The sequence below is a fragment of the Harmonia axyridis genome, chromosome 1 (genome assembly GCF_914767665.1).
Source record: "Harmonia axyridis chromosome 1, icHarAxyr1.1, whole genome shotgun sequence".
In the NCBI taxonomy this organism is placed as follows: domain Eukaryota; kingdom Metazoa; phylum Arthropoda; class Insecta; order Coleoptera; family Coccinellidae; genus Harmonia; species Harmonia axyridis.
In genome coordinates, this window is record NC_059501.1 from 61881314 (window position 1) to 61908795 (window position 27482).

A 27482-nucleotide genomic window follows, 5' to 3' on the forward strand; every position below is an offset into this window, starting at 1 on the left:
TTCTTTGGTAGTCTCCTAGTTTTTTTTCTCTTCCATGAGTTTTTTCTGCGTTTCTTCTTTTTTCAGAAAATATTCTCTCCAAGCATCTGATGTTCCAATAGAAGGCACCTTAATCTTTCTTTTAACATTTGTTTTACTTGTTGATGGTTCAGGCCAAAACAAGGATTGTTTGAAGGGGCTAGGGACAGTCACTCCTGGAAGAACATAAGCATATTTGTTAAGTTCTGTACATTCAACCTTTTCTGCTTCCGCTTGACAGATCACTCCATCAGCCAAATGATTTTCAGATGTTCCTCTTTCTGAACTCTCTTTTATTTTCTTTTCAGGTGTTGATAAACTTATTTCAATCTTTTTTACTTTTAAAATTTCATGTACATTTTCTCCTGGAGATTTATTTGTAGCATCATTGCTAATTCCAATTTCTGGAATTTCCTTCACAAGGCTCTAATTACTCTCACATATTTCATTAGTTGGTATATTTAATTTATCTTCATCATTCTGAGTTCTTGTATTTGACTCAATGATAATCATAGTCTCTGATATTCCAAATTTGCATTCATCATTACTCTGTAACACCTTTAATGTCCCTCCAACTGATTCACTTTCTAACTTTGAATTTTCAGCATTATTATTTGTTATATTTCTTTCAACTGAAAGAAGTGATTCATTGTTTATTGAACTTTGTTCTTCTGTATCATTTGTTCCCAAACTGTCCGCTTCAGTATCATTCAACTCTTCAATACATAACATATTTTCCCATCCATCTTCTAAAATTAATCCGTCTTCTATTTCAATTAAGATATTAGGATTCGGGTTATCTATTTTCTTAGGAGGTAATCCAGAATGTACATATATTTTATACCAAGTATTGTACAAGCTCGCGTCCTCTGTATAGTAATAGTAATAGTAATCTTTATTAATCCTTTAGATTGAGAACATTCAATATAGGACAAGTCATTGAACAATTATATTATAGGTGGTACACAATTAATTAAATTCACTATCATTCAAGAAATCATTAACATGGTAATAACATTTATCCAGTAACATATTTCTCACGCTTTTTTTGAATGCAGAAATATTTTTCAGTTCTCCAATGGAGTTTGGTAGCTTATTGTATAGTAATATACCGAAGTAAGCTGGATTCTGTTCACAAATACTGAGATTATGCCTAGGTATACAAAATTTCTCACAATGCCGTGTGTAATACTTATGATAATCGCTATTCCTCCGAAATTTATCCAAGTTAGATTTAACAAATACAAGAGTTTCCAAGATATAAATACAGGGTACTGTAAGCAATCTATACTCAATAAATATGTTTCTACATGGAGTATATCTTTGAACACCTGATATTATGCGTACAGCTCGCTTTTGAAGTTTAAACACTCTTAAACTAAGAGAGGAACATCCCCAGAAAATGATACCATATTTTATTCTGGAATAAAAATGAGAACAATAATAGGTCATTAAAATATTCGAATTAGTTAATTCCCTTAATCTATACAAAGCATAGCAAGAAGATGCCAAGCTATTACATACAGTACTAGTATGGCTTTCCCATCCCAAGTTGTTCTCAAGCCATACCCCCAAGAATTTAGTTTCTGAAACCTGCTGTATACTCTTACTATTAATTTTTATCAGAAATGATTCCATGCTGAGTTTAGTTCGAGGGGTAAAGTTGATAAATACCGTTTTTTCTATGTTTAGGTACAGTCTATTATCTTTAAACCAATTAACGAATCCATCTAACATTTTTTGTGCATACATTATGAGTTCTTCTTTATTTTTATGGCTACATAGGTAGCTGATATCATCGACAAACATTTCAATCGAATTTCTCTCATCTATATCTGGTAGGTCATTTACAAATAGTAAAAACAATAGGGGTCCCAATACAGAACCCTGAGGAACACCAAACTCTATATTTTTTTCTTTAGATCTTACACCATCTATCTCCACTACCTGGGCTCTGTTGGTCAAGTAGGATCTCAGCAAATTATTTACTTGCCCTCTTAATCCATAGGCTATCAATTTTTCGAGAAGCAATTCATGATTAACCAGGTCGAAAGCTTTACTCAAGTCCATGAATATTCCTAGAGTTTTCATGTTTTTACCTACACTGTCATATAGTTTGCTCAAAAAGTCGTGAATGGCTGTTGTTGTTGATCTATTTTTCAGGAATCCATGTTGCGCACTGTGAAGGATATTGTTACTAGTCAGGAATGAAATAATTTTATCGAAAAGAATTCTTTCAACTATCTTAGATATGACGGACAGTAGAGCTATAGGTCTAAAATTTTCAACTTTTTCTGTATCTCCCTTTTTATAGATTGGAACAATTTTCGCCAATTTAAGAATCTCCGGAAATACACCTCGATCCAACATCAAATTTATGAGGTATGCCAATGGGTGGGCAATCAAATCTGCGCATCTTTTCAAAACTTCCGTATTTATACCATCCACTCCAACGCTATTCGAATTTTTGAGATTTTTCAGTATATCCCTGACAATTTTATCATCTACTGGCGTAAGAAACATTGAATGAGTCAACCTTGAAGGCAAATCACAATTAGTAGGCGTTTGCGGCAGTTTTTTATTCAATTCGACTGGAATATTCACGAAATAGTCATTAAAATAGTTGACAATATCCTTTGTTTCCGAAATAGTGTGATTTTCTATTCTTATTTTATTTACTTTACGATTTTTGTTACTTTTATGTGAAATATTACTGCTGATGACCTTCCAAGCCGCTTTTGATTTATTTTCAGTTTGTTGAAATATGCTGATATTCTGCCTCTTTTTTGCTTCATTAATAACTTTGGAATAAATTCTTTTGTAATTTCTATAGTAATTTAGTATATTATCGTCATAGTTGCTGTCTAATAAATCACAGTATATTCTTTTCAAGTGTTTTGATGACGTGCGAATGCCAGGTGTTATCCAAGATTTTTTGTTGTTGTGTAGATTTGGCTTGTATTTTCTGAGTGGAAATGCTATATCCGTGTAATATTTCATAGTTTCAACAAAATTCGAAAACGCTTCATTTACCTCCTGACATGTGAAAACTTCACTCCAAGTTTCTTTTAATAAATAAGATCGAAATCTATGATGATTTTGTTCCGTGAATGACCTAGCATACTGCGTCAAAACAGGTTTATTAATATTTTCGCCTATGGTTAAGATTTGTGCAGAATGATCAGATAACCCATTAAAAATAACGTTGCATTTCAAAACATTTCCTGAATTATTTACACAAATATAATCTATACCTGTTTTTGAATTTTTTGCGACCCTCGTTTCAGTATTTATCAATTTAGAAATGTTGAAAGATGATAGTACATCTGTTAGTTCCCTCTTAGCACTGGCGTCGCCTAGGTTATCGATATTTAGATCTCCACAAATTATGATCTCATTATTGACGTTTCTGCAGACTGAATTTAGAATAATTTCCAATGACTTGAGAAATGGAGATATCTCACCGTGAGGAGGGCGATATACAGAGATAATACATAGTTTTTTGTTAGTCAAATATACCTCGATTGCACTTATTTCTACTATATTTTCAGTTGACATTTCCTTTATCTTTTTTAATTCTTTAACATTGTTTATTAAAGATTCTTTACAGAATATGGCACTACCACCACAACTTTTCAGAATTCTACAAAATATACTAACTAGTTTATAACCATTTAAAGATATATACCCTGACAGTTCCCCTGTTAAATGATGTTCTGTAAGACAAAGTACATCAATTTCCTCATCCATCAGAAATATTTCAAGTGAATCTAATTTATTTCTCAGAGAATTTATATTTTGATGCATTATGATGAGGTTGTCCGTTTTGGTTATTTTTAATTGTTATTGACTGTTATTAACAGGTAATTTGATATATTTTCTTTTCGCCTCAACTTTCCTTAAATATACTGAACAATTCAAATCAAATATATTATGTTCTACATTCAATTTTAGTGAAAACTTTTCATTCATTAATACACAATTATGACACTTGACTTTCTCATTACAATTTTCGGTTTTGTGACTTACTGACGTACAAAGTAGGCATCTATCTTCTTCTGTGCACTCACTGGCCTTGTGATCAAAATTTCCACATTTGTAGCATCTGAATACTGGTACATATTCATACACACTGCATCTGGACCATCCTATACTCAATTTTCCACTCTCGACAAGAAGACTAAAACACGAAGGATCGCATTCTGCAATGGCCATATATCTAGTTCTCATCTTCTTGATTATTTTCACATCTAAAAGGTGATGTTCTTTGATAAGGCACGCATTTTGTTTTCTAATCATTTCCTCAATTGTTTCTTTATCCATATCTTCCTCTATTCCTACTATTTTAATCCTTGGATTTATTTGGTTTGGCAGACTTATATCGTAACTTCTTTTTAATTTCTTCTCAGTTGCAGATCTTATTTTTTCAACTTCTTCTTTGCTGTTGCATTTGATCAGGATTCCACCTTCTTTGATGTTTTTAACTTGGGTTATTCCTACCTCTAAAGTAGCAGGGTTGCAAGATTTCATTAGGGCTTCTTTAGTAATTGAACTTTCCTGCTTTCGTTTAGGTTTTATCACCAACACCTCTCCTGTTGCTTGAGCATAAGTTTTTGTTTTCGCATTCTGCTTAGCATTTTTTGTAGCAGTTAACTTGTTTTCAATATCAACAATTTTTTCTTCAAATAGTTTTTTTATTTCAGCTATGTTTATACCATTTTTCAAAATCAATTCGATGTACAACAGGCACTGATTACAGTACCATTTTGCATTTGTAGCATTTGATATCGTTGTCCACGCATCATCCGCTAAATTGGCACAATTTGGATGAAATCTCCGCTTGCATAATCCATCGCATAACACGACGAAGTCCTCCAATTTGTTTTCACATTTATCGCAGTTCATTTCCATTTCATCCGATTTACTCTGTGGGAAACACTTCTTGAGTGCGCCACTGGCTGGCATATTCAGAATTCAGCAAAATTGTCCTTGTTTACACAATTTGCCATAAAATATAATAATCAGCGGAAGTGGTTTTCACTGGATCATTTACTGTTTTTAAATGAATATTTCTTCTGTCTTGAAAAATAATCAACAAGATTATTTTCCGATTTAAAACAACTTGAAAACCTCGATCAATTATTAGCCTCGACAAATATCATAAGGAGCACCAAAAAACACGTCTACTCAATATGGAGAGAATACTCATATTTCCTATCCAGTCATTTCCGTTCATCCTATAGAACTTCACGAGAGTTTGAGGTTCAATATAAGATTCCAAAAATCGTAAGTGTTCGAATTTTTTTTTCTGAAAACTTAATTGTCAATTGTCATTAATACTGAAATCAGGAACTCTAATATACTCAGATCACAGTCAAATTGGATGGATATGTGTGCTCTCCTCTTTGCACAAGTCTAAGGCTTGGTCGATGGGTGCATTGGGATCGTATACTATACTGGTCAAAATCTAAAGCAGCAGTCTTGTCAAAGACAAGTGGTATGGCAGTCTTCTCTCCTAGCACTGATTTTGGGACTAATGTGGCCAAATTCGACGTCTTGTAATTCGTCCATGTCTTTTCTCCAAGAGATTGTTGTTTTAATTGCGAGCAATACGCCTGATCAGGATATGTCCCAGCTTCCATCCAACTAGGCCTAGACTCTATCACACAATGGTGTGCATATGAGAACTGGTTACCCTCAATGTATTTTTTCTTTAGATCTTCGTAAAGAGCTGATAGAGTCTGTCCTTGCTGGAATACTTCTTTGACAGTATGGGCGGCAGTATCACAAAATCCGTGGAAAGATTATGCCATCCTAAGCTTGGTCATGGCGTAATACTGTATTAGGGAGCGGTTATATGGTTTAGGTATTTGTACAACAAGAAGTACTTCTACTATCAGTTTTAACAAGTGTATTTGTCTAACAAGATTACACGGCAAGCATGGCGTTACTAGCGGCCATTGTTCTTGTACGTCTGTAACTGTCATGTGCATAGACTGGATACTCATAGAATAGCATGTGACATATCAATGTTGCCAACATACTATTTTACATATTTGATATAATACAAATACTGTGTGATTAGGACAATTTGTGACTTGACAGCGAGGTATACGTCGGTCTCTACAGTTCCTGTCTCAAGTGGTACTATGGTCAAAATAGGTTTGAAAATCGCAGCTCGTATATCAAGGCATCTGCTCAAGTAGTTGGCGATGATCGGGAGCTCTATGGTCAGTTCACCTGGTACTGATTATTTGTGGATTTTCAGATGTTTTCCTAATTGGAACATTTTTACTGTTGCCTTCAAGAAGTTTACTGTAGTCAATGTAAGCTGAATCGAAGGGATGAAGACCACATGCTCTGAAAGAATTCTTGAAGATAGTTTCTATGTTTGATACGGCATTCAGAGCCTGAGCAAGAACAGGTGCGAAATTTTCTCTTGAGAGAGATTTATATCCATTATCAATTTTAAACTGTCGGATTTGTTTTATCCAGCTAAGTTTCAAGGTCCTAAACAGGCCCACATCTAAGGGCTGTAAGATGTGAGTAGAATTAGGGAGAAGACTTATCAAAATGATCTGTTTTTCTCGGCAAAAATCAGTCAGTGGAAGTGTAACATGTGACTTATGTCCATCAAGATATAAGATGACTTGGAAATTCGATATTTTGAGACAATAGCCAGGGATAAAATATGTTTGTTATATATTCAAAGAAAAATTCTGACGTACTCCATCCACTGGGAGACTTTCCAATTCCCCATCCACTTGGCACTTTCGATACAATGTGTTTAGGAATCCTTTCATATGGGTACATAATCATAGTGGGAGCTAACTGACCAGCAGCATTTCCAGTGATTAAGACAGTCAGGCATTCTTTGTCATCTCCAGACCTATCATGGACCATTTTAGTGCCTTTCTTAACAACAACTTTTGAGCCCCCCGGTGATAAAAAAAAATGCCGATTCATCTGTGTTGAATATCCGTTTCGGATCATTTATGTTGATTATAAAAGTTTAATGAGTCTTCATCAAGAAGACTCATTAAACTTTTATAATTTGATGTAATCATTTATTGATTAGAGAGTCAGTATCAACCAATTGATAAATTTAAAATTTCTGAAATTGTTTATTCAATTGTAAATGTCGATTTGTATATGTATTTCAAAAGAATGACAATGAAGAAATCTATGACTACCTTAGGTAATGGCTTGTTCTGTGAATCCTCACCAGAACAACCGATACGTTTAGTTAGTTTGTAGTTTCTTACTTGCAATTTTGTTGAGGTAGATATACACGTGGTAAGTTTGTAAATTTAATAATTCCGTTGAACTATAAGGCACTGATGAGGAAAAATTTTATTATTAAATACAAAAATTCCGAAACGTACGTCTGTCTTTATGTTAATTTAGTTGTTTAATTTATTAACCGTTTGCTCAATTTGTACAGTTTTAGTCATTTTGAATTTTTCTTTTGGTTGATTATTAAATTTGTCATTTTTAGAATTGGAATATATTCTAAGACAAAAATAAACTGAATATATCAAAGAGATATATTATTGTGAAGGATTAGACACAAAGTTGTCAAATTATTTGATTTATGTTGATATTAGATTCAGAAAAATATTCCTGTATTTCTTTGAACCAGTTCCGAATTTTATCTTTAGTGACTGATGCTCGAGATGAAGATAAATTTTGAGTTAAACGCATACTAATTTGCGGATGTCTCTGTAAAAACCCCTCAAACCAATGACGTCCAGGCCTGCCATCTGAAAATTTATTCGGACGTTGTAATTGCTTCACCAACATTGTAACGCTATCAAGTAATGGATCCCTAGTAACTGGAAAGCCCATCCGTCCCATACTGATGATCCATGTTTCCAAGAGATTTTCTTCATCTGAGGTTAAAACAGTTGAAGCGCCACTTCGGCATTCCTCAGGATATATTCCCTTAATTTTTCCAATTAGGTTCGTTCTTGGGACATTATATGGTTTCGCGGCAGTAGCACAGGGTAAACCCAGTTTTACTGCTTCCAAAGCATTCTTGAGGTTTTCTTTGGTATATTTGTAGTACTTTCTAGTAGACATCCTGTGAATAGAAAAATGTTTTGAAAGCATGAGCATGCGGAAAAGTTAATCATGTCCAAGTATGTTCCTTATCGCAAATTATCTAATAACTTCAATGCTCTACAATTTCCCTAATTCAGACACTTCATGTACCTAAGGCCCAGTTTCACCAAACAACACTTGATCCCAGATTGATTAAACTCGGCTTGTTACTAAAGCAGGCTTAACAGTGTTTTCTGTTTCACCATGCATCAACCCGTCCGAAGATGATCGCGATTAACCAAATCGCGATTAAATAGTCGAACCATTTGGCAACGTTGTGAACAAAGAGTTATATAGTGTTCTGTATCGTATAAGCAGTGATGACCACCATTGGCGCTAGGTGTCAGGTCATTCATAACTCATAACATTTCAAAACATTTGTCATCTTGTAAACAAAAAACAAAGTTAATTTTTGCCGAAAATGTCGAGTGATGTGCTTCGAAATGTCGGAAACTTGCAGAAGTTAAAAAGAATTATCCCATTTCACAAAACCACACATTCTGGAAAAAAAACTAATAAGTAATTTTATTAACTTATTTATTTTTATTAACAAGTTTAACTGCTTCTTAAATAATATTTCAATCAAACATCAATAAATTATTATTTGCAATATATTTCATAAAACACAAAAACAAAGTTTACGTGTATTTTAAATGGGAAATATTGAGCCTATACATATAGTCATATTTTGATAAAATTGACCCAAAAAGTAGAAATTTCCGGAAAAATAATTACATAGACAAGAGTTCCATACTGATAAATAATTATTAATCTCAACTTGAAAGGTTGTAATCCTCCAAAAATGGCCGATTAGTGCTAAATCGCGATTGGTCGATTAAATGGCGCTTTGGAGTGTGGTGAAACGCTACATTACATTAATCGTGATCTAAGGCCTCACTTAAGAGCTAAGTCAAGATTAAAGCATTTGGTGAAACTGGGCCTAAGTTCGACATCCATGTCGGATTTGTGACTAGAGCTCAGAAACCAACAAACCAAATGAAGTTGTGTGTAAATTAACTGAAAGTAAGGAGACTGACATATTTTTCTCAGTGCAGCTAGTTGATGTTTGATTTGGATCTATAAGTGGTCAGGCTTCTTCATTGTTTTGATCCACATTCCTATCAGTTACGCTACTAATTGCGAAGTCGTCATCTGTAAATATGTATTTATCGAAAGGATAAATCCCAGTTTTTCGAAATCCGGATTTTATATTAGCTGGAGTCAGCGATTTATCATATGCATAATTAACACAGCCAGCGATATCGAAAATAGAAACGGGTATTCCAGGGTGTTCTAAAAGACATGTTTGCAAGGCAGTATTGTAGAATGATTTGAACGAAAAAAACACCGAGACATCTAATGGTTGCAGCTTGTTTGAAGTATGCGGTGGTAAGGTAAAAATGATCACTCCATTTTCCTTTGCTAGATTTATTCCTTCTATGCCAAAGGATTCTGTGCCATCATTTTCGGTTCTTACTTTCGAGTTCATTTGAGATTTTCAATATATCTCCCCTGTCAACATATCCCATCCCAATAATGAAATTCAGATATTTAATTTGTTCTTTTTCTTCATGTCTTCTTTTAGGATCTACCACTCCAGGAGTTTCCTCAGGGTTATGAAAATTGCAAGCAACTCTTACGACATGATTATCTATCCACTCAGTAAACTCTATTCCGTCATCAGTCATAGTCCTCTTTTCATATTCTTGTCTGTTATTTTTTTTGGGGCAGAAACTATATTTTATCAGATTTTATTTTTTATTAAGATACAATTCGGTATGTTATTTCTATATTTTTTCTATCTTACTTTCTATCTTGTAGTTCAAATAATATGTTTTGAATGCCTGGTCAGGTCGTGCTAATTGTATAATTGGATGTAGTTTGCAGGAAGGCATACTTGCTTTCGATGCTTCAGCTTAGTTTCAATTGCAGAATGACATCCATCTACTTCCATGTGGGTGTGGCCCACTTCTAGATAATTTTGTTCAATAATTAACCCGTACTTCATGCTCAAGTCTAAAAGGGCATTAGACAGTTTGATTCTATTTTGATAACCGCACCCGTCACTCCATATAACTATTTTTTTGGAATCGGCTGGGCCTGGGCTATTTCATTTGAGATGAACTTAGTTGCTATGGAAGCAAATATATCGCTATCCAACACACCATTTCCTTCATGCCAAACATAGTACGAAACTACTTTTGAAGCCAAATTATAATAAACCTGATTGTGGACTTTAAGTTTAGTTTTATAATAATTTGCCGCTGCATTCAAACGCGGTGCCAAAAGCACAGCTTGGAGGTCAAATGTGTAAGATCTAACTTCGCCACTATTTTCAACAGCTCTTATTTTGTCAGCCTTTTTTTCAGCATTTGCTTCTTGTTTTTTTAAAATATGCTTTGCATACGATTCTGCTATATCATCAGCAAACATGGTGACCTTGCCGCTTTTTATTATTTCTGGTACTTCATTTATGAAAATTAAAAACAGAAGTGGTCCCAGCACCGACCCCTGGGGGACACCTGTATCGATGTCGAAGTCCTCCGAAACATACCGGCCAACTCTTACACAAATCTTCCTGTCATTCAAATATGATCCTATCAGTTTCAGTATATTTCCTCTGAAGCCACAGGCATATAGCTTATCGATTAAAAAGTCATGATTAATTATGTCAAATGCTTTTGACAGGTCGAAAAAGAGAACAGCTACGTGATTACCGACATCGAGCTCCATATAAACCTCTCAGGTCTCAGTAGACCTGCCAACACAAAATCCATGCTGTGACTCAGAAATGACAGAATTTCTACCAACAAAGGACATCATTCTATCGAATAACAGTCGTTCAACTACCTTATCTATAACATTCAATAAAACTATTGGTCTATAATTGTCAAGATTGAGAGGGCTATCTTTTTTGAGTATGGGGATCAGCAGCCCCCTCTTAAGCCCTGTAGGAAACATTCCAGTCACAAACATCTGATTCGCCAGAAATTGAATGGGGGAAGCCAATTCAGCGGACAATGATTTAATCAATTTTATAGTCATTCCGTCCGTACCAGAGCTATTCTTTAATTTCATTTTCTTAATTATATCGACTATTTCGCTTGAATCTACATACGTAACAAAGAAACTTTCGGAGATGGTCCTCTTTGACACCGTACAATGCCGAGACAAGTTACTACCGAATCTATTCTCAAGAGCTGTGTGCCACACTAGAAAAATGGACACCAAAAGCTCCTGCTACCTTAACATTATCTTTGGTGACAGCATCGTTAATTGTTAAACATATTTCAGACTTACGTTTTGTTCGTCCTAACTCGGAATTGACTATCTGCCAGATGGCTTTTTGTTTATTCGAACTGCCCGAAATTTTTCTCTGAAAGAATTCCGCTTTAGCTTTAGTAACTAGATAGTTGTGCTGTCTTTTAAACTGTCTATACTGCTCAGAGATGAGGAAATTGGATGTATTCTTACTAAGCCAAAATAAATTTTTAAGTTTTTTACTATTTTCTATTATATCATTTGTGATCCATGTTTTCGATTTCAAATTTATTACTCTGTAGAAACTATTCGACTCGACAGCGCGCATAATAATATTCAAGATCTCATTATAAATTTCATCAACATTGGTTAGGTTAGGTGCATCACCCGCGACATCTTCCCGAACCAACTTAGTGTCAAATCTTTTGATCCTCTTTGAGGTGAACAGAGGCTTATGGGGTGTTTCAACTCTGAAGATACAGAGTTGGGCAAGGTGATCTCCTAGATTGGGCTGAAGAATAGAAGATGTTATCAAATCGGCATTGGAAACCAAATAATCGAGCTTTTGCTCATGTTTTGCACCTGCTTTATCAAAGAACACTCTGGTAGGACTTACATTTGTGACCCCCAGTTCAAACGACCTAAACAATTCCAACAATTTAAGTTTCCGAGGACCATTGTCCAGGTATTTAACATTAAAGTCTCCACAAAAAATAAACAATTACTTATTCTACTACAATAGGACAAAAGTTCAAACGCCTTGCTTAGAAAGACATCAAAGTCAGCCGACGGAGATCGATACACACAGATCACACAGTAACTGAACTTCTCTAAAGAAACCTTTATAGCACATAGCTTAGTGCATACTTGCTGCAGTCGATTGAACGCACATTGTGTCTCAAATCTGCTCTACCATAAATTAATGAACCACCATGGCTACCATCTTCTCTTGTGTAATTTGCAAGGATATTGTACTTAGGAACATTCATGAGATTAACATTGACGCTACTACACCAGTGCTCAGTAACGCACATAAAATCACAGTTGGTCTCTCTTGAAAACACTTCCATTCGTCCCAACTTGTTTGCCAGACTCTGGACATTCACATGACAAATCTTCAGTTGATGGATTATATTGGTGCTTCTATTATTTGGTTTGCTGTTTTTTCGATCTGTCTCGAAAGAAACGAAATGGCTTTATTGCTACACCCTTTGGCCAGGCTTTAGGATCCATCAGGACATTTTTCAGTGAGATGTCTGCACCCACTCTGAATAATCTACTGAGCGCATTTTCATGTGTAGGTAACTGCGTTACCACAAAGTTTTGGCACTTGAATTTATTTTTCAGGTATGATTCGATTTGCACCGTAGTTACAAGGGGCTGTACTCTACCCACGTAAAGCCAAAGCCTCCTGGCCACGGCAGCAAATGAACCTCCATCGCCCTCAGCTGAGGAATGATCGTCATCATTTTCACCCCATAAGATATTGCTCTTACGTTTTGACTGGGAAGAATTGCCTTTCGCACCATGTGCTTCACTCTGAGTTGGTCGATTTAGGTCTGTATCTGGACTTGTCCCTGATGTTCCCACTGCTGTGAATTCATTAGCAGTAGAGGCTTCCTCATCACGAGAAGTATGAGCCAATAAACTTTTTTTGATCTCGGACACTGATGGGTTTGACTTGACAACATCATATTCCATGTTAACTTGCTTTCTGTAATTTTTATTCTTCGAATTTGATTGAAGTAATGAGATGATCAAATCTTTATCCTTTATCATAGAGTCCATATTGGTTGAAAGCTGCTGCAAATGTTGAATTTTAACTCTCCGATTTTTAAATCATTTTTCATATTTATTATTCCGTCATGGTTAAATCGATCAGAACATGCGATCTCATCGAATCCTCTCGGAAGCTCTATTGTTCGTGTCCATGTATAGTCAATCAACAACTAATTTTACCTGTGGTGACACAATCACACCCTCTGGCACTTTTCTGTGCAATATAATGGATATTAGCACTTTTTTTTTGTATTTGTTCAACTCTGCGACCAGATCGTTGGAGTCACCTGATGGCGCCATCTGAGAGGTGTATGGGATCCTTTAGGATGTCGCTCACCAGTCTGACGTTATCTTATCAGATTATCGATAATATTAATGTGGTAGTCGACAGTATCACTAATTTGTTATTGACTTATTTCAATCGAAATCAATCCTCCACAGAACAACATAGCAATGCAATATATGATATTACTTAAATAAAAAATGGTTTTTTTTTTTGGATTTTGTTATTTTTTTTTATTTAATTCTTATAGAAATTTATTTACAATTTATGATATTAATCTAAACTGATAGTCAAATGTAAGAATGTTAAAACTAGAATATTTTTATGTATCAGGTGTGTGAATAAGTCTTTCCCGTTTTTTTCAAATTTTGAGCCTTTATTGTGAAAAAATTATTACAAATGAATTATTGAAAGTATTGGCCATCGCTAGCTACAACTTTTCCCCATCTTTCTGGCAACATACGAATCCCGTTGCGAAAAAATTCGACCGGTTTGGCCTCTATCCAGTCATCCACCCATTTTTTGGCTTCCTCGTAGGAATGGAAGTGCTGGTCCGCCAGGCCATGCGTCATCGATCTGAAGAGATGGTAATCAGACGGAGCAATGTCTGGACTATACGGCGGGTGGGGTAGGACTTCCCATTTGAGCGTTTCTAAGTATGTTTTCACCGGCTGTGCAACATGTGGGCGAGCATTGTCATGTTACAAAGTAACTTTGTCGTGCCTGTCGGAGTATTGTGGCCGTTTTTCTCGCAGTGCGCGGCTCAAACGCATCAATTGTCGTCGATAGACCTCGCCTGTGATCCTTTCATTCGGTTTCAGAAGCTCATAGTAAACCACACCTAGCTGGTCCCATCATATCCAGAGCATGAGCTTGGCGCCATGAATATTTGGCTTGGCCGTCGATGATGATGCATGGCCGGGTAGTCCCCATGATTTTCTTCGCTTCTGATTACCGTAACGGATCCACTTTTCATCGCCAGTCACGATACGATGCAGAAAACCCTTTCTTTCATGTCGCTAAAGCAGTTGTTCGCAAGTGAAAAAACGCCGTTCGACGTCTCTCAGCTTCAGTTCGTACGGCACCCAATTTCCTTGCTTTTGGATCATTCCCATGGCTTTCAAACACTTGGAAATGGTTGTTCGGTCAACTCCCAATGCTTCAGCAAGTTCTTCTTGCAAAGTCGCCAATTCTTGATCTTCAAAGATTTGCGGCCGCCCGGAACGCTCCTTGTCTTCCACGTCGAAATCGCCACTTTTGAAGCGTCGAAACCATCCGCGAACACTTGAATCATCGACACAACATTCTCCGTAAGCTTCCTGAAGCAACCGATGCGCCTCGGCAGCAGATTTCTTCAAATTGAACCAATAAAGTGAAACTTCCCGCAAATGACGTCGACTCGGCTCAAATTTCGACATTTTCACGATTTCAAAAATTTATGATGCGAAAAAATTTCAACTGATGTGTTAGTGTGGAATTGTTGACAGATGAATAAGCTTTGATTATGACATATGTAACCATTAAATACTCGCACAGTATTGGTGGCGCCATCTCTTACAAAAAACGGGAAGGACTTATTCACACACCAAATAAAATATACAAACAAAACTCAAAGCCAAAAGAAGGGCTTGTAGTGTCTAAGAAGGTAGGAGGAGTACAGGATTGCGTGTTCTGGATAAAGTCACACTTTCTCCATAGAATTGGCGCATCGTATAATAGAGATGCACTTGTCTGCGCCGAGTAGCGGCTTTCTCAACGTATCGGTACGAGGACCATAGGTATGTTGAAGATGGGGGGAGAGGATGAGGTTGGCTTGATTGCCAAGCTGCGTAAGTGAAATCAACTTCGTTGTCATTGCAATTTCCATGGATAGTAGTACCATAGAGTCGGTGCATGTTGGCGCGAACGCCTTCAGCTGCAAAGCGGGGGACGAGGTTGGTGGAACAGTCACGTAAAGCGATACCAACGGGCTGATCTTCAGAACTGTGGATAGTTCTTTGAGGAATTCGAAGTCGGTGGTTGTCAACTACTTGAGGAATGTAGCGTGAAATCGCATTAAGTGGGAGCGATCCTTGAATATATAATGAGTTATTTTCGGTCAGACTCATTCTAATATTCGGAAGGGGGATAGAAACTCCGTCAATATCACCATTTTCTATTAATAGTCCTGGAGTTAGGGCGTAGTTAATAGCACTCGGATTCTTTACGTATGGTTGAAACCATAAAACGTCAGGGTAGAGGTGGAGTGATTTGTCAAATATTTCATACTTAAAGACGGGATCGTCTTTGTCATACGGGTCTTTTCCTACGAGGTAGAAAGCAGAGTCAATATTTGGAGGTGGGGGCACGAGGCTTGATTTGAAGGAGGGGCCGGGAACTAGAAATTTTACATGATTAGCGTAGGCTGCATCATTTAGGAGGATGGTTTCATGTTTATTTTCTATAGTGGGAGGAGGAAGTAGGTGGGCTGTCGGAAGACTGACACTCCATATGGAATGGTAAAGGATAGTAATACCAGTAGAGTTAGCTAAAGCTTGTCCTAATTTCTTGGCACTGGGGTTCTCTTCGACGATGAAGCTGGATAGATCACTGAGGATATCAGTAAGGAGTTCAATATTATCATCGCTGAAACAAAGAAGGAAGTCATAGGGGTTTATGTTGTAGTCTGCATGCTCTGGGACAGTCAATCGGGTCTTGGCGAGGGTTGGGCGTTGGATTAAAGCACGGCCAATTACGGGGTTGAAGACTTTCTCAAATCTGGAGTTTAACCAGTTTGAATGGGCTGTGGGTCGTTGGTTGATATCGAAATATCCACCAAGGAAATGGCTTGCGTTGTAGGTCTGATCGTCAATCTGGATGATAGGTGTGGCGTAGAAACGTCTAAGTATCGTCTCAGGATCAGCATTCGAACGGACGGATAAATTCAACAGTCAGTTATATTGAAGGTACAGTTAAAAATAATAGTCAGTATTGTGATGTATTTCACCACTACTTATATATATTTCAGTTTCCAATAATATAATTGGAATAAAAAGGTCAATGGTATTTAACATAGACCACTTTATTTCTCATCGAAGTTACACTGCTGAATGAATGTCTGAAACCTACGTTAAATGTTACATATGTTTCATTCTTATCTGCGCAGCAGTTAGCAACTCGGAAAACATTCAATACGAAAATGCAAAAATATATAACAATACTTCCCCCCTTAAAAATATCAACAACAAAATGAAAAAATCAATTCACAATATTCTCAACAAATATATCCTGCCATATACTACACAACTCAATAGATTTCCATATACAGGGTGATTCACCGGGATGGCCTATTAGACGTTTATGGAAAACTAATCATAATTTTGAGCTGAAAATTTGCATATTGGGGTTTGAGACAATGATCTTTCTTCCTAAAATATTTTCAGATCTCTACAACTTCCGGTTATACCGGAAACAGACTACTACTTCCTCATTTGAAATGGCACACCCAGTATATTATTGCATCATTAGATAGCTTTTTTGATGGCAGTTTCGGCAATATGCCATACCTTGGTAAAAATTCAATGATTCATGTGTTATTAAGATTCTTATGAAAAAAAAAAAGTAGCGATGAGGACTCACATTTTTTTTTTAATATTTCAGCAGAAAAAGCTTTTTTTGATTCAGCGTAGTATTATAAGATTGTTTTCGGCTTGGACCAAAAATGTACAGGGTGTTTATAAGGGGATTATGAACTTGGACAACTTGGTCTTCTACAGTTTCGGTGTATACAGTCGAGTTCATCGACCTGTATCTAATGTAGAATTTTCCTTTAATGATATTGGATATATCACTTGTGGTTTTATTGTGTTATTTAAAAACTCCGTTAACTACAATTACTCACATTCATAGACTTAATAGCTTCTGTGAAGATGAAGGCACGAGCCGGAGGCGAGTGATGTAATTCATCAAGTGAGTTATGACCATTACCGCAAGTTGAATACTATACTTTATCTATGACTAACAATGAATAGAAATAAACAAGTACAAATGAAGAACTTCATTAACAAATCTCAATAGTTTCCTATAACAATGCTTTAAAAAATTCAGTTGTTATTACTCAACATGTTTTTTTATTAATAAAATAAACAGTAAAGTTTGAACAACCATTAAACTGAATATGTGGGACTGAATTTTGCAAGTTGATTGTTTCTGTTTGTTGCATATATGTTGTTGATGTACTAACTGGTTGAGGTGTTACATAAATGTATATTTTATTTGCAGTATCTGTCTTATTCTTTTCGGAATTATCAATATACCCCTCAGCCACAGTAGTTGATCGCCAACAGCCATTGCTTTTCAGTGCCGTTATTTCTCCTCCAGCATCTACTAATAAAGTTGCCGACGAGTGGCGAAAACAATGCCCTGTATATAAATTAGATTCTGGTAATTTTGAAATGTGGCAATGTCTTTCCCGATTGCTCCAAATTTATTAATTCCAATTCTATGTGAGTGAGTGATATTTTCTATTTTGGAATTAAAAGAATAATATCGTTTGCAATATATTAGTAGGCCGACAACTTAATTAAATTAACATCACTTAATAACTTTAAATAACAATTTGTTTTTTGCAAAAAGACCAATAAGGCGTTACATTAGACATTTCTGGAGATTTTCAACTGTTACCATAACAATGCTTCTTGAATATAGCCGTAGTACCCCGATCACGCATACAACCTATCCCCTCCAAGCATACCTTACTATTTTCTATGTAACACTGGCGTGTGATGCTTCCATCTTTAGAAATAATGAGAATAATTAAAGATACATTTCTTTCCACATGAAAGTTTTTCAGTTGATTGTTAATATACTGCTGTGATAAATAAAAAAATCAGCTAGCAGTAAGTCGAGGGAAACCTGGTCAGCTGATGCATTTAAATGGGTAATAGATGCATCCGCTTAACTTTCAAAGTATCAGCTGACGGTTTTTCCACCACGATATAGCCAGCTGACATATATATTTATCCATAGTTGCATATGATCCTATCATCCGGTAAAATTTTGTTTGAGAGGAAATCATAGAAAATATAATTTTTTTTTCATGTTTCATGTTTTTTTTTTACTGTGGATAGCTACGTCTATATTGGTGGGCAAAGCTGGTCCTAAAATAAAAACAAAGAATTATTTAGCATATTATTATTGAATGTAAGTAAGTATCATTTTGTTACAATTGAATGGAGCTTTAGAAAGTTGCTGCATACATACTTTTTACTTTCCTGGCTTCCCCAAATTCATCCGGACTATAAACGTCCGGTGATTTCACTGGTCTTCTTCCACTGGAATCAACCGTTTCACCCCTGTTGAAATTACGGGCTTCTTCAAGAGTTGCTGAAAATAAACAAGATATTAATGTCAATGAAACTACAAAACATTCTCTTCCAAGATTGATCCGTTTCATTCAGAATTAAATATGTGAATAGGACAGTTGTATCTATTTACAAATTGTGGTTACTGGAAATAGAACTTACCAAAAGTAGCAGTTACTCTGACTTTATAAGAAATCCAATTCTCCATTGGTTTCTTATATCTGTTGATATACAACGATACCAGGGCAGGGGATGGAGGCCATTTGCAATTTGTGTTGGTTTCATCTAGCCAATTAACAGGTACTTCAGCTACAGACTCGTTATTGATGTCTGATTCGTTACAAAAAACGATACAGGAATATTGTTTATTGTTCATTTTTTCCTAAGAAAGTCATCTGTTAATATTAATATGAATAGAAACTAAAAATAATACTCAACCATCATATTATACAAAATTACAAAAATCGACAGTAAAAAAAATAATTGATGATGATGTTGAAAAATTAATTCATTGACAAATAATTGTCACTGATAACAATTGTCCAAAACTACTCAGTTTCTCAGATTATGAATGTTACTCCTATATGAAATGGTAGAAGGAATAGTGGACTCAAAATATAAATTTAAAATTAAACTATATAATCAAAAGTGTGTAAAAGAGAAATGATTAAAAATGTTTTTCATCAAGGGGCAACTTCATGCATTTATTTTCAATGTCTTTCACACTAAAAGTTCCTCATTTGTTTGATTCCAAACATCATAGAATCGCAAGGTACTGAGAAGTAACTCTCCATATTTTTGAAAACCTCAGTATTTAGGTTTATATCGCCAGAACGTTCAGTAATACTTCTTACCAAGCCAACTTCTCCAGTTTTCAACATAACACAATTATCTGGGCTTCTTCATTTTAGCCTGAAGTGTTGAAAGACCAAGGACACATTTCCATTACTATTTGTTGTGAGAATAGGGCGAGGTAAGGGTATTCTCTTCTTCAGAGGTAATGACTGTTGTTCTTGTATTCGATTGTGTATTTGCTGTAACGGTCTTCCAGAAGTCTCAAGGGACTGTTTTTATTTGTACATATGGTTTTCAAATTTGAAAGCACTGAATTTATCCAAAACTCCAAATGATCTCACTTCATTGGCCAAATGAAGTAAATTATGTACATTGTATGTAATAGTAATAGTAATTTATTAATTCCAAAAGATTACACCATGTATAAAACTGGAACAAGTCAAATCAAAACAAAAAATTCAACAATTATTGATTCCTGCAATATGCTCTAAATTCCTCTAAATTATATGGCTCACATTTCAATACCAGATCATACAACCTCTTCTTGAAATGCACCAAGCTGGCAACTTTTCTCAGTTCAGGTGGAAAAACATTGATCAAATTGATGGCCATGTACTTTACACTTTTCTCTTTCAAAGTTGTTGTATGAGCTGGTACATTGTAAGGAAAAATTCTCCTCGTATTATTAGAATTTTTATACACTTCAAAGTATTCACTATGTTTTTAAAAAAAATACAGAACCTTATAAATATACAAACCATAAACAGTAAGTATGTTATTCGACTTAAAAATTCCTCTACATGATTCCCGGTAACCCATCTGAAGCATAGTTCTTATCGCTTTTTTCTGAATAACAAAAAACATCATGCAGTTCATAAAAAGTTTGATATTCTCGAACGAAAAAGTTGAGTAGACTTTCTGCATAATCTACATAGTCTAAATATTTTTCGCTGGCCAATATTCTTATTGCCACTGAAAGGCTCAAGAAATGACAATACTTTTCATATGGAAATTGATTTTTCAGAATCACCATGCCAGTATATAATAGAAATTGACGAAGCTCTGTCGCTTTCCAATTATCAATATCCTCCAATTTTCTCGGTGATCTTGAAAATTCACAAGGTATGTAATTCTTCAATGCAACTAACTTGGTAAAGTACCCTCTATATCTGGAATTTTCTGTAGTGCCCTACCCTCCACAATTCTTTTGATAATTTTTTTCAAAACTCCTAGGCAAACCAAATGCACATAGTCTAAAACAAATTGGGACACCATATCAATAGTTTCAATCTCTTCTAAAATCGATGTGCCAATGTGGTGTAACACCACATTGGCATTTACTTCATGAGCTCTTATATAATTTTCTCGTTTCTGTTTCTTCCTTTGATCTAGCGATTCTTCAAATCTTTTTCTTTTTCTTATTTCCCCAGTTTTTGTATAGTGTTTATTCAATGCTTTATCAACCGCTTTATTGACAATTTCTAGTAAGGTATTGCCTAGAATATAATCCTTAACGAAGGATATCGCATAGGTTCTCCTTGCATTCTTCTATTTCACTTACAGCTACTAAATTGGACCTTCCATGGGCTGCTACTAATATATCAGACGATAATATGTGAATTTTTTTACTAGGGGGAGTGATTCGGCTATTTTCATAACTCGAATCCGACTCACTATCACTTATAGTATTGTCGAATTCTGATGGGATAAAATCTGGATCCTTATTCTTTCTGACTTTATTACTTTGCTTAGAACTTCTAATGATATTTTTTTTTTCGTTGAGTTGGTTATTTAAAGCAAGAAATACTAATCGCTTACAACGACTATCGCTGAGCCGGCTATGTGATGCTCTAAAAACCGGAATTTAATTCAGTTATCGCCTAAACATGAGGTTACATTGTTAAACTCACCCTGCATCCATCACTAACTTTATTGAGTTAAAAATACAAAAAACACGAAATAACACCCAATTTCTGACAGTCACAAATACCATTTACAGTTGATTATTTGAGGTTAAGTGACTCACGTGCTTCTGACATACTAAGCTTTATTGTCCTAAATGATCTCGCTCTGTACAAAATGCTAACTTAAATCGTCCTTACTGCATTTTCAAAGTGAGAAAGGACTTTTTTTCTTAGTATATGTGAGATCGGACATTTTATGTTGGTAAACAGAGCATTTTATTCAGTTAGGACAAAACATTTAGGTATAAAAAAGGAACTTAGAAAGCATATAGGACAATCTCCTTTTGTACATACATAAATAATGTGTCTACGAATACTATGAGCCAAAAAAGCCAATTTATCAAATTTTGCAGATAGGGCCTTTGTTGTTAGCACGGCAGTGTTCTTCATGAATTCTTCTTCTGAACGCTTCATTTGTTCGCAAAGAAGTTCTCAATTCAGGAAAAATTATACGTTTATCAACATAATCTCCTTCCTGAATACATTTTCCACAGGAACAATAACCGCTGTGAGTTTTAATACATGTTATATATGCTTTAGCAGGGGCATCATTAATCTCAACAAGAACATTTTTACCTTGCCACTCCTGCATTCAGGATATCAATCAATTCATCCACAAAAATTCTTAAAAATTCATTCACATTTTTTGGCTTTGAAAGACCATGGAATATGCCTAAAGTGAAAACTTCAGTATAAAAATTCTCCACAATTGAGCCCAATATCGGCCAAAATTGACTCTGAGAACTCTTTGCTACAGGAAGCCCATCAATATTAAAATTCAATTTAATTTTTTCTGGTGCAGCAATATAATATATTTGCATGCTTCTTATAATATTATTTCTCAAACCAAAATGGCAGTAGTTACCCCCTTCCATTGGAACAGTTACCACACCTCTTGGAGTATTCAGAAAACTTCTTGCATCTGTTGGTATATCAATAATTTTATGTTTACCCAATATTCCCAGAAGATGAGACAAATCATTGTGGTTTATATGTCTTTCTATAGCCCATTCTCTTAAATCTGTTGTTAGGGATGTTCCACTGTTTTTGTTGATATCTTCATCACTTGAGCTGGGTCCGTCATATGAGTCATTTATATCTCTTGATGATATTTCCAGTGGTGGTGGATTATAGGAACTTGTGAACGGAAGAGGGGATGATTCTCGAGATGATTTTTTACAAGAAAACTCTGGATTGGGGGTCGGGTCAGATGGCAATCCAACAACATCTTCTATTTTTAGTTCACGAGAGGGATTCAGATTTTTATGAGATGAAAATTTAACTATTTTCGCCTAATAACTGCTGCCTACGACGATGCTTCTGCCTAGAGCTGAGTTCACTAAATTGTTTGGGCATTTTTTTGTTCTGAAAATAAGGAGTACTTTGAATGTATCTGGTTAAATTATTCAATAACACATACATTATTATTCCTAGGGAAAATAGTAATCTATATGAAGATTGTGTTAATGGCCTCATATTATTTTATATTTGAGAAAACTCCATTATATTGAGATTAACCGGAACATCCAAAATCAGTACAGGTGAGACCTTGCTCATATAAATACATTATTTTTATGAAGAATATTCAAAATCCATTGGAAGGATTAACATTCATATTCTAAGAAATTACAATTTTTTTTCCATTTGGGTTTGAAAATCTATCGGTCCCTATATATTAGGAACTTATAATCGAATTCATTAAAAGTAAGTAAGGGTTTGCTGGGTTAGACAAATCGTATTAATCAAAATATTGTGGAATAGATGATACTTTTTTCTATTGACATATCAGAGGCTTTATCTCTAGCTGTTTTCAACACCTTGTAAATAAGTCTCCATAGTTTATCTATTGAATATCCTGTAGAGTTTAAGGGTAGATATATAACTTCTCGATGAGAAACGTGGTTGTTCCTCTAAACTTTATAGTTTGTCCTATGGTTTTTTTTAGACTATGGAAGGTTATAGACCAATAGTAGCTTGACAATCGTTTTTCTTAATTCAGACTTTACAATTTTATATCAAAATTACGAACATCCTTCACCCAAATCTCTGAAATTTCGATTTTAGTGAATACAGCATAAATTGCTAGATTTCTGAAAAAAGCCAGAAGTAAACGAGAAATACCCATATTTCATGGAGAGGTATATACATCCATGAATTTCATATTTTGTCATAGATACAAGAATAATCAAACTCAAATTAGTACTTTGTTTTACTCGACTGAATTTTCAATTCTAAAATTTTGAAGAAAAACTGAAATCATTATGCAATTCAATACTTATCAGTATTCCTACATTCATAATATGAAAAAGTGAAACACTCTAATTATGGACGCTATTTTATATCACTCATCATCATGACCAAAACTGAAGATAAAATCTATTAATTTCATACATCATACTTGGAACCTAACGACGATGATGAAATAAGTTATCTTTGGTCCTGCTGGACGAAACAGTATGTAACAATTTTAATTTATTCACTTCTTCTTCCTTTGGTTTATTATTGGAGAGCGACAAATACAAAAACATCAACTGTTGCAATCGCGCCCTTGTTTGAATTCAAGCAATTTGTTCATACCGTTCGTTATTTCGGTTTTTGGATGAAGAGGAAATAATAAACCCTATTGTTGTATTCTCGAAGAAATAAAGTTTACAGGAATAAAGCAAAATTTTGTTATACAATGAATTGTTTAAAATATTCATCGGATTTGGAATGATAATCAAATATATTTGATTGAATGGTGTGTAACGAAAAATTGTCAGGACACCATCAGTTGAATCGGGCTAATATACTGAAATAGCCATTCATTGAAGAAAATGAACGCATCTGAATTTCTGATTAAACGTTTCAAAATCTGGGGGCCATCATCAACTTTAGTTTTTTAAGCACGGACCTGAATTTTTTATTGTAATTTTTGAGTATTTTCATTTCTGCATTCTCCCACGTGAAACAATTCACGATTCTCTTCAATACATATTGGTGAATAAAGGAGGAATGAAAAAGGGCTACTGAAAATAATAATGTGCAAAGTATTACTACATAAATTCACCAGAATAAACAGCCACATTAGGAACATAAAGTGACCCACTCAAAAAGGATTTGAAATATCATCCAATTCATGTTAACATTGTGTAGTTCTCAAAAAGACTTAGTGGCGAAGTCGCTCGATGGTAAACTTTTTAACTACTAATTTACCACTTTCGATGGGGATGGCATTGTGGTTATTTATTAATATCCTCAAATTATTATCACTGCATCTTCGAATTGTTGTTAACAAAGCAATGTCGCAAAATAAATATGTTCAGAACAAGTATGCGTAATCGGAATGAAGTTATCTGTCAATGTGCAATTTGAGACTTCGCGAAACTGCCAAGTGATGTAACGTGTTTGCTGGGAAACAACGATCATTATTTCATTTCTACATCCGAATGTAATGTTTAGACAAATGTTGTTGAATTTTTGAAAATTTTTTTGAAGACGTGAAATCCATTATTAATGAAGGAATTTTTTGAGAAATCATTGCAGAGATTTATCTTTCGTTTTGGCTTTAATGAATATGATATATTTGGCTTTAATGATATGAGCTATTTCATCTGAAATCTGGTGAATACTTCGACCATCAGTTTTTTCGAAAATATTGAACCATAATTACAAAAACCTTCTTGTATGTAATTCCTGTACTACTGAATTGAAAGTACGGATATATTCTTATCTAATTGGTAAGAAATATTAAACTGGTGTTGAATGTAACTTGTGTAAATTGAACTTTATGAATTTAAATATACAAATTCAGAAATATTATTCCCGGGATATAACATGTTTGAAGAATACCTGTCGTTCAGAATAACATATTAAAAAGCATTCGCAATGAATAGTAATGAATTCTAATAGACCTCTGTTTTTTCTGTTGTTCAGGTATGAAGAAGTGAAAATACATATTATAAAGTGGTATTTTGGGGCTTACCTCATTTTCTTTCACCTTAACTATAAATTATTGATGAACAATCAAATCAATCTTGATAGAGAAATAGTTGTGAGTGCTGCTGTTGAAACCAGTGGACCTTATACGAGTCAAATAATTACAGACCAAATTAATATGAAAATTAATTAATTAAACTGTTAGGAATATTTTCAGAAGAAATGGTTAACCCCACAAAGCACACAGCTTAAGTTATAATTCACGAAGACCTCATTAGACGGATGGAATTTTGTGAAACCCCGATGAAAACAAATATTTTGTTTTTAAACGTAGATATTTTCTGATAATGATAGTCTCAACAGAAATCACAATCCATCCGTTGAATCTACGATATATTGGTCTCGGAAAAATCAGCATCGCAGAACACAATATCCACAACAACTGGATGTTTCGAAAGTTGAGAAAAGTGTAAAATATTTCCATCCAAATATCTGGAGCTGTTGCAAAATCGAATTAGGTATCCCTACAGTTCAACAACTTTTTATCAATTTAGAGGACGTTGGGTTTCAACAGGATGGTTGTCTCATAGCACGAGTTATTCTTGTTTTCACTATTTTATTATGTGAATAATAATTGTTTCGCTACGCAGTTACTTATTCGTAGATTTTTTTATTTGATATTGATTTGATGTATTTCTACCAAGTACCGAGCAATGATTTCGTGACCCCCTAAATACCGAACATATGTGTGAATAATTTTTTTGTTTTGAGAATTTAAAAACAAAAATAGGCTTCTTGACCATTTTCGATAAAAATGAGTGTGTGGCAATATAATACCAGGTCCATTCAAGGATATGATATTATCCATAACAAATTTTGCTATTGTTTACCACAAAAATGAGGTTTATTTGAACTTCAATTTTTTTTTGAGTTATATCTTGAACGTTATATTCCGCGAATAATTTTTTTTGAATCTGTACATTATTATATCTTTGATCTATAATGTTCGAATGGATCAAATTAAAAATTTTTCTTCGATTGAATCACTTTTAGGCAAAGATCGTTCTACTGGTCAATATAGTAATGGACATGACAAGAAGGTTTTTGCTGATTTTTATATTTAACGCGTTAGGCACGTGTTATTTCCTAACGCGTTTAGGCGCGTGGTCTACGATCGTAGTCCATAATTTGTTGTCATTAAATGACACATTGAGTCGAATATTCACCGGGTTTATTGTGAATTTATTTTTGTTCATGTCTCTGCTTTCATGTTGAATATTTTTTTCTATCGAAATTTCCAAAAATTGCACTGTGAAAAATAAAAACCTCACTTTTTTCACATCATTTATTGGCTTCTCGTCAATTTTGGGCAACAAACAAAAAACAATTATGAATATTCAAAAAAAAAAAAATAAATAAATAAATATTCTGATTTATGGACATCACAAGTAAAAAAATATATTTTGTTCAATCAATAAAAAGTCATGGTGTGCATGGAAATCCGACTTGAAAATTGCGATTTTTTTCAACCATCCAAACAATCAATACAAGTATCCACTGTATGTTCTTTGCATGCGTGTTTTCTGCATTCCACGCAGACTTTTATTGACGATTCATTGCGGTTCTGAAGACAAATATGACATCGACCGACAACATTTTCTTGCCTTGGCAGATTAGGAGGGGGATATAATGTCGTATCAAGTCCAAGAAGAGTACCTACGGGCTTATTCATCGCAATTGTTTATTTTTGCATTTTTTCTCCACTTAGTTTCTTTATCTTTTTCTATATAAGAGCACCTTTCATTATGATAACCTTCATATTGTAAAAAAAAACATTCACTTTCATCTTCATCTTCTTGTTCGACTTCTTCTGAATTCGAGTAAGGATTTTTTTCAATAAGTTTTCATTCTCGTCCACTTTCTTTCATTTTCTTCAATTTCATCGAAACATCTTAGCCAAACCCCCGGATCTATGCTCGTTTTTATACGCCTCTTCTTACGGTCAGACATAATATTTTG

General features: G+C 34.7%; 1 protein-coding gene across 1 annotated transcript; it reads right to left on the bottom strand.

Moving 5' to 3' along the window:
• Positions 1-18436: 18436 nt before the first annotated feature.
• Positions 18437-20156, bottom strand: LOC123671636. Its single transcript, XM_045605606.1, has 3 exons — positions 18949-20156; positions 18686-18808; positions 18437-18582 (listed from the first exon to the last, which is right to left on the bottom strand). The coding sequence occupies exons 1-3, from the start codon at positions 19160-19162 to the stop codon at positions 18527-18529; spliced, it is 393 nt and encodes a 130-aa protein (XP_045461562.1). The 5' UTR covers positions 19163-20156; the 3' UTR covers positions 18437-18526.
• Positions 20157-27482: the final 7326 nt, after the last annotated feature.

Excerpts from the sequence above, each read along its gene's own strand:
- LOC123671636 (XM_045605606.1), bottom strand. The coding sequence starts at position 19,162 with ATGAACAATAAACAATATTCCTGTATCGTTTTTTGTAACGAATCAGAC. Across the intron at positions 18,809-18,948 it reads CAGAGTAACTGCTACTTTTG|CAACTCTTGAAGAAGCCCGT; the intron begins GTAAGTTCTATT and ends GTTTATTTTCAG. Across the intron at positions 18,583-18,685 it reads GGAAGCCAGGAAAGTAAAAA|GACCAGCTTTGCCCACCAAT; the intron begins GTATGTATGCAG and ends TTTTTATTTTAG.